This window comes from Bombina bombina, chromosome 6 (genome assembly GCF_027579735.1).
Source record: "Bombina bombina isolate aBomBom1 chromosome 6, aBomBom1.pri, whole genome shotgun sequence".
Lineage (NCBI taxonomy): Eukaryota > Metazoa > Chordata > Amphibia > Anura > Bombinatoridae > Bombina > Bombina bombina.
The window spans coordinates 343,643,820-343,658,374 of record NC_069504.1 but is presented as its reverse complement, the minus strand read 5'-3'; the positions used below and the strand labels follow the sequence as shown (position 1 = coordinate 343,658,374).

Here is a 14,555-nt window from a genome sequence, read left to right as displayed (position 1 = left end):
TGGAAGGCACCACGGCTTGCAAAACCTTTCTCCCAAAAATAGCCTCAGAAGAAGCAAAAGTATCAAATTTGTAAAATTTAGTAAAAGTGTGCAGTGAAGACCAAGTCGCTGCCTTACATATCTGATCAACAGAAGCCTCGTTCTTGAAGGCCCATGTGGAAGCCACAGCCCTAGTGGAATGAGCCGCGACTCCCTCAGGAGGCTGCCGTCCGGCAGTCTCGTAAGCCAATCTGATGATGCTTTTAAGCCAAAAGGAGAGAGAGGTAGAAGTTGCTTTTTGACCTCTCCTTTTACCAGAATAAACAACAAACAAGGAAGATGTTTGTCTAAAATCCTTTGTAGCATCTAAATAGAATTTTAAAGCACGAACTACATCCAAATTGTGCAACAAACGTTCCTTCTTTGAAACTGGATTCGGACACAAAGAAGGCACGACTATCTCCTGGTTAATGTTTTTGTTAGAAACAACTTTCGGAAGAAAACCAGGTTTAGTACGCAAAACCACCTTATCTGCATGGAAAACCAGATAAGGAGGAGAACACTGCAGAGCAGATAATTCTGAAACTCTTCTAGCAGAAGAAATTGCAACCAAAAACAAAACTTTCCAAGATAATAACTTAATATCAACGGAATGTAAGGGTTCAAACGGAACCCCCTGAAGAACTGAAAGAACTAAATTGAGACTCCAAGGAGGAGTCAAAGGTTTGTAAACAGGCTTGATTCTAACCAGAGCCTGAACAAATCCTTGAACATCTGGCACAGCTGCCAGCTTTTTGTGAAGTAACACAGATAAGGCAGAAATCTGTCCCTTCAAAGAACTTGCAGATAATCCTTTCTCCAAACCTTCTTGAAGAAAGGATAGAATCTTAGGAATTTTTATCTTGTCCCAAGGGAATCCTTTAGATTCACACCAACAGATATATTTTTTCCATATTTTGTGGTAGATTTTTCTAGTTACAGGCTTTCTGGCCTGAACAAGAGTATCAATGACAGAATCTGAGAACCCTCGCTTTGATAAGATCAAGCGTTCAATCTCCAGGCAGTCAGTTGGAGTGAGACCAGATTCGGATGTTCGAACGGACCTTGAACAAGAAGGTCCCGTCTCAAAGGTAGCTTCCATGGTGGAGCTGATGACATATTCACCAGGTCTGCATACCAAGTCCTGCGTGGCCACGCAGGAGCTATCAAGATCACCGATGCCCTCTCCTGATTGATCCTGGCTACCAGCCTGGGGATGAGAGGAAACGGCGGGAATACATAAGCTAGTTTGAAGGTCCAAGGTGCTACTAGTGCATCTACTAGAGTCGCCTTGGGATCCCTGGATCTGGACCCGTAGCAAGGAACCTTGAAGTTCTGACGAGAGGCCATCAGATCCATGTCTGGAATGCCCCACAACTGAGTAATTTGGGCAAAGATTTCCGGATGGAGTTCCCACTCCCCCGGATGAAATGTCTGACGACTCAGAAAATCCGCTTCCCAATTTTCCACTCCTGGGATGTGGATTGCAGACAAGTGGCAGGAGTGAGTCTCCGCCCATTGAATGATTTTGGTCACTTCTTCCATCGCCAGGGAACTCCTTGTTCCCCCCTGATGGTTGATGTACGCAACAGTCGTCATGTTGTCTGATTGAAACCGTATGAATTTGGCCTTTGCTAGCTGAGGCCAAGCCTTGAGAGCATTGAATATCGCTCTCAGTTCCAGAATATTTATCGGGAGAAGAGATTCTTCCCGAGACCAAAGACCCTGAGCTTTCAGGGGTCCCCAGACCGCGCCCCAGCCCACCAGACTGGCGTCGGTCGTGACAATGACCCACTCTGGTCTGCGGAAGCTCATCCCCTGTGACAGGTTGTCCAGGGACAGCCACCAACGGAGTGAATCTCTGGTCCTCTGATCTACTTGTATCGTCGGAGACAAGTCTGTATAATCCCCATTCCACTGACTGAGCATGCACAGTTGTAATGGTCTTAGATGAATTCGCGCAAAAGGAACTATGTCCATTGCCGCTACCATCAAACCTATTACTTCCATGCACTGCGCTATGGAAGGAAGAGGAACAGAATGAAGTACTTGACAAGAGTTTAGAAGTTTTGATTTTCTGGCCTCTGTCAGAAAAATCCTCATTTCTAAGGAGTCTATTATTGTTCCCAAGAAGGGAACCCTTGTTGACGGAGATAGAGAACTTTTTTCTACGTTCACTTTCCACCCGTGAGATCTGAGAAAGGCCAGGACAATGTCCGTGTGAGCCTTTGCTTGTGGAAGGGACGACGCTTGAATCAGAATGTCGTCCAAGTAAGGTACTACTGCAATGCCCCTTGGTCTTAGCACCGCTAGAAGGGACCCTAGTACCTTTGTGAAAATTCTTGGAGCAGTGGCTAATCCGAACGGAAGTGCCACAAACTGGTAATGCTTGTCCAGGAATGCGAACCTTAGGAACCGATGATGTTCCTTGTGGATAGGAATATGTAGATACGCATCCTTTAAATCCACCGTGGTCATGAATTGACCTTCCTGGATGGAAGGAAGAATTGTTCGAATGGTTTCCATTTTGAACGATGGAACCTTGAGAAACTTGTTTAGGATCTTGAGATCTAAGATTGGTCTGAACGTTCCCTCTTTTTTGGGAACTACGAACAGATTGGAGTAGAACCCCATCCCTTGTTCTCCTAATGGAACAGGATGAATCACTCCCATTTTTAACAGGTCTTCTACACAATGTAAGAATGCCTGTTTTTTTATGTGGTCTGAAGACAATTGAGACCTGTGGAACCTCCCCCTTGGGGGAAGCCCCTTGAATTCCAGAAGATAACCTTGGGAGACTATTTCTAGCGCCCAAGGATCCAGAACATCTCTTGCCCAAGCCTGAGCGAAGAGAGAGAGTCTGCCCCCCACCAGATCCGGTCCCGGATCGGGGGCCAACATCTCATGCTGTCTTGGTAGCAGTGGCAGGTTTCTTGGCCTGCTTTCCTTTGTTCCAGCCTTGCATTGGCCTCCAGGCTGGCTTGGCTTGAGAAGTATTACCCTCTTGCTTAGAGGACGTAGCACTTGGGGCTGGTCCGTTTCTGCGAAAGGGACGAAAATTAGGTTTATTTTTGGCCTTGAAAGACCTATCCTGAGGAAGGGCGTGGCCCTTGCCCCCAGTGATATCAGAAATAATCTCTTTCAAGTCAGGGCCAAACAGCGTTTTCCCCTTGAAAGGAATGTTAAGCAATTTGTTCTTGGAAGACGCATCCGCTGACCAAGATTTTAGCCAAAGCGCTCTGCGCGCCACAATAGCAAACCCAGAATTTTTCGCCGCTAATCTAGCCAACTGCAAAGTGGCGTCTAGGGTGAAAGAGTTAGCCAATTTGAGAGCATGAATTCTGTCCAAAATCTCCTCATAAGAAGAATCTTTATTGAGCGCCTTTTCTAGTTCATCGAACCAGAAACACGCTGCTGTAGTGACAGGAACAATGCATGAAATTGGTTGTAGAAGGTAACCTTGCTGAACAAACATCTTTTTAAGCAAACCCTCTAATTTTTTATCCATAGGATCTTTGAAAGCACATATGGGTATAGTGGTGCGTTTGTTTAGAGTAGAAACCGCCCCCTCGACCTTGGGGACTGTCTGCCATAAGTCCTTTCTGGGGTCGACCATAGGAAACAATTTCTTAAATATAGGGGGAGGGACGAAAGGTATGCCGGGCCTTTCCCATTCTTTATTTACAATGTCCGCCACCCGCTTGGGTATAGGAAAAGCTTCGGGGGGCCCCGGGACCTCTAGGAACTTGTCCATTTTACATAATTTCTCTGGAATGACCAAATTCTCACAATCATCCAGAGTAGATAACACCTCCTTAAGCAGGGCGCGGAGATGTTCCAATTTAAATTTAAATGTAATCACATCAGGTTCAGCTTGTTGAGAAATTTTCCCTGAATCTGAAATTTCTCCCTCAGACAAAACCTCCCTGGCCCCCTCAGACTGGTGTAGGGGCACTTCAGAACCAATATCATCAGCGTCCTCATGCTCTTCAGTATTTTCTAAAACAGAGCAGTCGCGCTTTCGCTGATAAGTGGGCATTTTGGCTAAAATGTTTTTGATAGAATTATCCATTACAGCCGTTAATTGTTGCATAGTAAGGAGTATTGGCGCACTAGATGTACTAGGGGCCTCCTGTGTGGGCAAGACTGGTGTAGACGAAGGAGGGGATGATGCAGTACCATGCTTACTCCCCTCACTTGAGGAATCATCTTGGGCATCATTTTCTCTAAATTTTGTGTCACATAAATCACATCTATTTAAATGAGAAGGAACCTTGGCTTCCCCACATACAGAACACAGTCTATCTGGTAGTTCAGACATGTTAAACAGGCATAAACTTGATAACAAAGTACAAAAAACGTTTTAAAATAAAACCGTTACTGTCACTTTAAATTTTAAACTGAACACACTTTATTACTGCAAATGTGAAAAAGTATGAAGGAATTGTTCAATATTCACCAAAATTTCACCACAGTGTCTTAAAGCCTTAAAAGTATTGCACACCAAATTTGAAAGCTTTAACTCTTAAAATAACGGAACCGGAGCCGTTTTTATATTTAACCCCTTTACAGTCCCTGGTATCTGCTTTGCTGAGACCCAACCAAGCCCAAAGGGGAATACGATACCAAATGACGCCTTCAGAAAGTCTTTTCTGTGTATCAGAGCTCCTCACACATGCATCTGCATGTCATGCTTCCTAAAAACAAGTGCGCAATAGAGGCGCGAAAATGAGGCTCTGCCTATGATTAGGGAAAGCCCCTAGAGGAAAAGGTGTCCAATACAGTGCCTGCCGGTTATTTTACATAATTCCCAAGAATAAAATAATTCCTCAAAGCTATGAAGTATAAAATATGTTTATATATCAATCGTTTTAGCCCAGAAAATGTCTACAGTCTTAAAAGCCCTTGTGAAGCCCTTTTTTTCTTATGTAATAAAAATGGCTTACCGGATCCCATAGGGAAAATGACAGCTTCCAGCATTACATCGTCTTGTTAGAAATGTGTCATACCTCAAGCAGCAAAAGTCTGCTCACTGTTTCCCCCAACTGAAGTTAATTCCTCTCAACAGTCCTGTGTGGAAACAGCCATCGATTTTAGTAACGGTTGCTAAAATCATTTTCCTCTTACAAACAGAAATCTTCATCACCTTTCTGTTTCAGAGTAAATAGTACATACCAGCACTATTTTAAAATAACAAACTCTTGATTGAATAATAAAAACTACAGTTAAACACCAAAAAACTCTAAGCCATCTCCGTGGAGATGTTGCCTGTACAACGGCAAAGAGAATGACTGGGGAAGGCGGAGCCTAGGAGGGATCATGTGACCAGCTTTGCTGGGCTCTTTGCCATTTCCTGTTGGGGAAGAGAATATCCCACAAGTAAGGATGACGCCGTGGACCGGACACACCTATGTTGGAGAAATATAATTCTTTAGAGATACAGTTGTGGCATGGCACAGGATGTGTAAATATTTAAAAGTTAATTTTGCTGTATCACAATTCTTAACTATCGAAGGTAACTATGAGTTTAAGCAAGGACTCTCCTCTAAAAATCTTTGCACAACAGAGAGATAAGGGGTTATCTAAGGTTGTCCAGATGATAAATAAAGATCAGGAAACATCTAAAATAGTAGACTTTAAATCGATTAAAAGTAAATTCTCACTGACAAACAAGCATTACTTTCCCTTCCTGCAAATCAGGCATTATTGTCTGAAATTAATGTGGACATATCGTGATAAAATGGGACCTCTCATAACTAGCTCCAGTTATCAATGCCTTTAAAAATGGCAAATACTCAATATCATTATTATATAATTTAGTGAATAATCTAGACTATAAAATTCACCTCAATAAGGGGATTGAAAAATGGAGAGAAATGTATTTTGAGGATCTTAAAGAACAAAACGTGTTAGTAGAATAAGCATCACTATCAGTACCTATGCGAGAACAACACATATGGATGGCATATATCACACCCGAAAAGATAGCCAAATGGTGGGGTACGGGGGAAGGAATTTATTGTGTAAAATGTAGACAAACTAGAACAAATTTGGTACACAACTTTTGGCTATGCCCAAAGATACAAACATTTTAGAAACTTGTACATTTCTGGATTAACAAGATTTATAAGTCCCAACTAATTATACATGCACTCATGCAGAGCATATTTTTTTAATCTATTTTTTTAATTATGATGGGAGGTATTCTCATTGGAAGAAATTCCTGACTATGGTAATTCTAATAGGTAGGAACCTCATTTTGAAAGGATTGACGTGTGCAAGAGCAATTTCTTATAACAGCAAGACACTTGGTTTAAGCTTGAGGCCAATAATGAAAAGTTTTTTGATAAATGGGGGAAATGGAGGAAAACCCTAGATCCTGATGAACAACATATATTACATATATACACACACAACATATATTGAAAACTGTAGGCTAAGAGGAGAATGGTTATTCGAGCTAAGTAAGGGGGGAGGGGAGGAGAAATTGGAGGAGCAATCTAATGTCTTTCTTCTTTTTTTTTCTCTTTCTTTCCTTTTTAATGCTCAGAAAGGAGGGGAATGTTCTTCATTTCTGAGTATCTATGATTAATGCTATGTTATGGCCAACCACCAAATGTGTGGACTTATTATTTGAACTAAGAGTCTTATAATTTTCGGGTTGTCTTTCGATTTAAGTATGTACTTTGATGTATTGATACACAGAAAGAAATTGACTTTTTTCTTTTTGTATTGTCTAAAAAATATTGTATTGTCTTAACAAAACAAAAAAAAAAAGATCCAATCATACATTTACAATCAACTTAGGCAAGTCATGATATTGGCAATTTACAATGTCAAGTGTTTTGCATTTCAATCTTTTTTTCTTAGCTAAAACTGCAACTATTTCATGTAAAAAAAACAACAACATGGCCTCTTAAACTACAACTAAATTGATGCAAATAATAAGTATGAGGTTCTGCATAAAGTACTGAGCCCCAGAGGTGTCACACAAGAATTTTTTATAAATCGTGTGCACATTTTACTAAATCGTGTGCACAAAAATGTGCTCACAATTTAGTAAAATGAGCTTACAATATAGCAAAACGAGCTCACGATTTAGCAAAACAAGCTAAAAAATTTAGCAAAATGTGCTCAAAATTTTAGCAAAATGTGCTCACGATTTAGCAAAATGTACTCAAAATTTAGCAAAATGTGCACACAATTTAGCAAAATGTGGTCACAATTTAGAAAAATGAGCTCACAATTTAGCAAAATGTGCTGACGATTTAGTATAATAAGCTCACAATTTAGTAAAATGTGTAACACCTCTGGATCTCCGTAATAAAGGCTACAATTTTTTTTTTTTTTTCCAATATTTATTAATTTCAAGTGGAATTACATAGTGGAAGTCGCAGCTTCCAGAGATATTATACATAATCAGTTGAATTTTATATATTAAGGTATATATTCAAATATCATAAACCAATGATTAACATGAAAAGAAGAGTAATTAAGAAAAAAGAAAATAGGAAGAGGGGAAGAAAAGGGGGAGAGACAAGAAAAAGAGTGCCTGTTGACCTGTTTTATTTGTAGAATTTGTGGTCTGATTAACCCAAGAGTTCAATGTGAGATTTGTGTATACACCCTGTTATTATGGGAAGATTGCAAAAGAGTTTAATGAATTAAATTTGGTATATGTTATTCTGAGAGAGATCGTGATTTACTTCTTATGGTATTGCTCTCAAAGGGAGACCATTTCTGCGTAAACATCCATTTTAGCAAATTTAATGTAGTAATATTCCTCCAGTTCAAGGAATTCAGCAACTCTGTTAATCCAGAGCTGCAAGGTGGGAATCTCTGTATTCTTCCAATTTCTGGCTAGTAGATATCTCACACTGTTGGTCATTATATAGAAGAGTTTAAGTTCGTATTTAAGTTTGATTTTGGGGGGCTTACTCAATAGCCAGATTGTAGGGTCTAGGGGAAATTGGCTCTTAAGTATTTTTTCTATTTCTCCGATAATTTGTCTCCAGTAATTTTGGGCTACATTACACCACCACCACATATGAGCCAAGTTTCCATGCCCATGGCCACATCTCCAGCAGTGTTTAGAATTTTTACGGTATAGTCGATTTAGCTTAACTGGGGAGAGGTGCCATCTATGTATTATTATTATTTTTAAGTTAATCTCTTGCATGGAGAGTGAGATTGACGTTTTCGTAACATTTTGGAAAAACAGGGCGCTAGTTTGCGGTAATATAAATTATCCCCAGCTCTTCTTCCTATTTTTCCAGGAAGGGAGGTACATGGCCAGGGAGGTTATATGTCAGTATATGGTATATCGATGACAAAGTGTGTGATATAGGGGGGGTTCTAACGCATAAGCGTTCATAATTGGTCAGAGGTCTGATCATATTGTTAGTGTGCTTATGAGTCATGACAAAGTGATGTACCCGGGCATAGACATACCAATTTTGGAAGATATCGTATCCCTTAGTTATTAATTCTGATTGGGATAGTAGCTTTTCGTTTGACGTTAAGAAATATAGTGGGATATCTCTATAATATGAGTTTGGGGCTACCCTGGGGAACCGTATCCCCAAAGTTATCTCTCCATTGTCTAGGATTGAAGTTAGTGGAGAGGGCCTAGATGAAATGAAGGCTTGTGTTGTTAAAATAGTGTGCCATACTCTGAATGTTTCTGCTATTATTGGCGAGTTAGGTTCTAGGGTAGACCTCGGGTGGTCCAGTCTCCAGCACTCCCTGCCCAGGTGCTCTACACTGGACAGGGAATGTTCCAACCGAGCCCACCTTTTATGTTAATAATGAACACACCAGTCTATGATTCTTTGTAGAAATATGGCCTGACGGTATTTGGTTAAGTTAGGAATGCCTAGTCCTCCTTGAGTTTTTGGAGTTTGCATAATTTTACTATTTATCCTAGGGGGTCGTTTACGCCATACAAAGTCACTAAAGGCCTTCTAGATATTAGAAATATAGTTTTTAGGGAGTGGGATTGGTAAAGTTTGCAGAATATATAGGAGTCTGGGAAAGACATTCATTTTTAGGACGTTTATCCTGCCCATCCAAGACAATTTCTTGGAGAGCCACGAGGATAGGTCTCTTATTATAGTATTTTGAATTGGTAAATAGTTTAATTTAAAGGTCTGCTTCATGGAAGTGGTTAGTTCAATTCCTAGATATTTTAGGGATTGAGGTTGCCAAGTAAAGGGGGTTAGGGCTTTAACTCTTTCTTTAGTGGGAATGTCTAGGTTGATATTTAAGACTTCAGATTTAGAGGTGTTTATTGCAAAGTTAGATAGAGTTTGAAAGTACTGCATTCTTGCAATAAGTTGGGCAGCGAAATCTCCGGGTCCGTAATGGAGAACAAAATGTCATCTGCGAATAGGGACATAACATATTTTTGTGTGCCGATTTGAACACCACTAATTAGAGGATTTTGTCTAATTTTTGTTGCCAGTGTTTCTATAAAGCATGTGAACAATAAGGGGGATAGAGGGCAACCCTGACGAGTGCCGTTAGTAATTGTAAATGATTTGGAGAGTGTACCGTTAATTAGCAACTTAGCATTTGGATGTGAGTATAAAGAGAAACTCCTATAAAGGCTACAATTTTTTAACATTCGAACAATAGTAAACAGAACAATTTTCTTTTTTTCTAACCATATGTTTTTGAGTCACAGTTACCTTTTGCCCCTTAGAATGGCTGTAGAAATCATCTGGCCAGACGTTTGTTCCAAACATGACATCATCATTCATATAGATGAATTTCTGAGAAAGTCCTGGAATACGGTGGATATGGCATTCAATAGCAGGGGAACTGAAAGTAGGCAGGTGGCTAGTATTCATAAAAAGTTCCTACAGAACAAATATATTCATTTTACTGTCATTTTAAAAATTTCTTTAGTTACTGAAGGTACCACACTCTTTAAAAAAAATACATTGTAGATGCCCCTTGTAATGGTAAAAGAAGACACTAATGGTTTTAAAAAATAAATTAAAAAAAAAACACATATACAATTACAATTATAAAAGGTATGTATTTTTTGCCATTCTAAATGAAAACGGCTAACAATATACATTAAAGGGATAAAAAAAAAAATGTTCTTTTGTGATTCAGACAATCTGCCATCTAGTGCTCTTGCAAATATGCTGCCATATAATGCGCCAGACGCCTACCTAGGTATCTATTCAACAAAGAACATTGCAACAAAGCAAATTTGATAGAAGTAAATTAGAAAGTTGATTTAAATTGAAAGCTTTATCTGAATCATGACACAAACATCGAGTTTCATGTCCCTTTAATGTTTATAGTAATATAAGAATTCTGTATAGGCCAGGGATGTACAACTACTAAAAAAGTTAGTAGCAAATTCTGCGACATGTCAAACCATGTAAGTGATCAAGAGTAAAATGTTACTGCTACTACTGATTCATATGAACATTTCTATATTAAAAGTTAATGGGGGATTATTTTGTGCATCAGTCAGGTATAAATTTATGTCACTTAAAGGGACACAGTACTACAAATATTTTCTATCATGTGTATGAATGAACAGCTGTTAAATACATTAAAATAAGTTAAAAATGGCTTACATTTAAACTGAAACTAAGTGTATGTTTTTGTACAACGGATACCTAGGTATATATTGCTCCCTGAAAAACAGAAAAAAACTTTCAGAGAAAAGTTGTTTTATTTAGCATAAACATCAATAAAAAATCATATTTGTGGAGCCACAGAGCAATATTGCGAAAAACATATAAACAATAAAAAGTATCCAAGAAAGAAAAATGCATGCATTGTTCCACTTTTCCCCAAATATTTCATAGTACTTAGTGCTTAAAAAGATGCCGCCCTGGTGGAATAATCCCACTGTACCAATTTAGTACGTAAAACTACCTTATCTGAATGGAAAATAAGGTAAGGAGACTCATACTGCAATGCTGAGAACTCTGACACTCTACGAGCAGAAGAAATAACAACAAGAAATAAAACTTTCCAAGATAACAACTTAATATCTAAGGAATGCATAATCTCAAACGGAGGAGTAACTGGTTTGAACATAGGCCTGATCCTGACCAAGGCCTGACAAAATAATTGGACATCTGCCAGACGTTTGAGTAACAAAATAGACAAAGCAGAGATATGACCCTTTAATCGATAAACCCTTCTCCAAACTCTCTTGGAGAAAAGACAAAATTCTAGGAATCCTAACTCTACTCCATGAGTAGCTCTTGGATTCGCACAAATAGATATTTACGCCATATCTTATGGAAAATCTTTCTAGTTACAGGTTTACGAGCCTGAATCATGGTCTCTATGACCGAGTCAGAAAAGCCCCGCTTGGATAAAATTAAGCATTCAATCTCCAGTCAGCTTCAGAAAAACTAGATTTGGGTGAAGGAAGGGCCCTTGAATTAGAAGATCCTTTCTCAACGGAAGTCTCCAAGGTGGCAGAGATGACATGTCCACCAGATCTGCATACCAAATCCTGCGAGGCCAAGCCGGTGCAATGAGGATCACCGATGCCCTCTCCTGCTTGATTCGAGCAATGACCCGAGGAAGAAGAGCAAACGGAGTAAATAGGTATGCTAGACTGAAGGTCCAAGAAACCGCCAGAGCATCAATCAGCTCCGCCTGAGGGTCCCTGGACCTCGACCCGTATCTCGGGAGCTGGGCATTCTGTCGAGATGCCATGAGATCTAATTTCGGCTGACCCTACCTGAGAATCAGGCTGGAGAACACTTCCGGATGGAGTTCCCACTCCCCCAGATGAAAGGTCTGCCTACTCAGAAAGTCCGCCTCCCAGTTGTCCACCCCTGGGATGTGGATCGCTGACAGGCAACAAGAATGGGCCTCCGACCACTGAATTATCTTGGTTACCTCTGTCATCACTAAGGAACTTCTCGTTCCTCCCTGATGATTTATGTAATGTCCGACTGGGACCTGATAAACTGGACCAAGGCTAACTGAGGCCAGGCCAGAAGTGCATTGAAGATCGCTCTCAGCTCAAGGATGTTTATAGAAAGAACAGACTCCGACTGAGTCCACACTCCCTGAGCCTTTAGGGAACCCCAGACTGCTCCCCACCCTAGAAGGCTGGCGTCTGTTGTCACAATTACCCAAGATGGTCTGCGAAAGTAGGTTCCCTGGAAAAGATGATCCAGAGACAACCACCATTGAAGAGAATCCCTTGTCTCCTGCTCCAGTAGTATTCGAGGAGACAAATCTGTATAATCTCTGTTCGATTGCCTGAGCATGCTTAACTGTAGGGATCTGCGATGGATTTGAGCAAACCAGATGATGTCCATTACCGCTACCCTCAGCCCGATTAACTCCATGCACTGAGCCACTGATGATTTTCTGTCAGAAAAATCTTCATTGATAGGGAATCTATTATGGTTCCCAAGAAGTAACCCTTGTCTTTGGGACTAAGGAACTCTTTCCCAAATTTACCTTCCACTTGTGAAACCACAGGAAGGAAAACACTGTTTCCGTGTGGGATATTGCTTGTTGTAAGGATGGCGCCTGGACTAGGATGTCGTCCAGATAGGGCGCCAATGCAATGCCCCTTAACTGAAGCATCGTCAACAGTGATCCCAGAACCCTTGCTTAGGAACTTGTGATGATCCCTGTGAATGGGAACATGCAGATATGCGTCCTTTAAATCCACGGTTGTCATAAATTGATCCTCTTGGATCAAAGGGAGAATGGAACGAATAGTTTCCATCTGAGAACGGTACTCTGAGAAATTTGTTTAGACCTTTGAGATCTAAAATAGGTCTAAAGGTTCCCTCTTATTTGGGAACCACGAACAGGTTTGAATAAAATCCCAGACCCTGTTCCTGAAACCGAACAGGAACTATCACTCCCATTTCAGAGAGATCTCCTATGCAGAGTAAGAACGCCTCTCTTCTACTGCAGATAATCTTGAAAAGACCTGCCCCTGGGAGAAAAAATCCTGAACTCTATATTGTATCCCTGGGATACAAAATCCTCCTGGATTGGGGACAGGCCTGTCATGCTGACTTTGATTCATCAGCAGGATTCTTGGATTTCTTTCCCCTATTCCAAGATTGTCTGGGTCAACAGTAAAGTTTGGACCACTCCTGCTTGGAAGAAAGAGTTGAACGACTTCCTTTGAAAGATCGAAAGGAACTAAACTAAAAACTGACAACTGCTTTCTTATCCTGAGGGAAGGAATTACCCTTACCTCTCGTAATATCAGAGAGAATTTCCGTTAAAACAGAACCAAACAAGGTCTTCCCCTTGTAGGGAATCACCAAAAATTTATACTCAGATGAGGCATTCGCAGTCTTAACGTTCTGCGGGCCTTATGGCAAAGCCTTAAATCCTAGCTCCCAGTTTAAAAAACTTTGAAGTGGAGCATCTGACATAAAGGCGTTGGCTAACTTAATTGCCTCAACCCTATCCTGGATTCCTTCGAGAGGAGTGTCTGTCCTAATAGAACAGACAACGCATCAAACAGTATGCCACCGCACAGGTGACAAAACAATACAAACCGCAGGAAGTTTTAACTCTAACGTACACACAATCCCTGGGTACCATTGGAAAAAAACCTTGATAGAGTCTGCTAAATCTGGAGAAAAGGGGATATCCAGTTTCTCCCTATCCTTCCAATCATCCTTGTAAAGATTGCTGGACTTAAAGGAATCGACTATGCCGGTGAAGTCGGCGTCGTCCAGGGTAGCTCAAACCTCCTAAAATAAAAACAGAGGTGTTCAAGCTTAAACTGAAAGAAAAAACTTCAGTATCAGACAAAGGAATTACACAGACAGAGTCTGAGCTTTCCTCCTTATATACTACCGAATTATCCTCCTCATGCTTCAGGGAGGAAAATTCGGAATAGATACAACTGTATTAGCAACATTTCCTCAAGCGTTTTCCCTACAGCATGGGAAAAACAGACAATACAACAGATATCGGTTAAATAATCCTATGGAAGCGATGTCTTGACGAATAACTCCAGGTGAAGTTTGTGAGGAAGCGCAGGGCACTGCATGTGTGGGCTATAAAAAAAATTGTACATTTGCGAGAAAATATTTTATTCCTCTGGAAAAAAATCTCTCAAAACATAGTGAACAGAGAAAACATGATTAATCAAATAAAAGTTTTTAACCTTTTTAATAAAATTAACATATAAAAAGCGTACTGTCTCTTTAAATTTGAAAGAGTAACTCCTTTAAGTGGCAGTTCTCTCACAACATAGGGAACAGAGACAAAATGATTAATCCAATACAAATCTTAACTTTTTAATAAAATTGAACACATAAAGAACGTTACTGTCTCTTTAAATGTTAAACAGTAACTTTCTTATCTGCGTGGACTGAGATGACTTAATAGGTCACATAACAGACTCTACTGTTTCTTTAAATTTAAAAGAATAACTTTTTATTTGTATGCAAGCAGAAAAAAAGGGTGGATCGGTACATAAGGAAGTCCGTTGTAAAGATTGCTGCCTCAGCAAACCCCCTCTACACCTCAGCTTAACGGAGCTGAGGTGCCTGTCAGCC

The 14,555-nt window shown here is 40.2% G+C and overlaps 1 protein-coding gene across 2 annotated transcripts in view; it reads right to left on the bottom strand.

Annotated features, from left to right (window-relative positions):
• GNPTAB (N-acetylglucosamine-1-phosphate transferase subunits alpha and beta) overlaps positions 1-14,555 on the bottom strand; it is a 299,994-nt gene that overhangs the window by 184,604 nt on the left and 100,835 nt on the right. For both annotated transcript variants that reach the window (XM_053716982.1, XM_053716983.1), the window contains one exon: positions 9,708-9,878. In XM_053716982.1, coding sequence (XP_053572957.1) covers positions 9,708-9,878 — 171 coding nt within the window. The remainder of the gene's footprint in view (positions 1-9,707; positions 9,879-14,555) is intronic.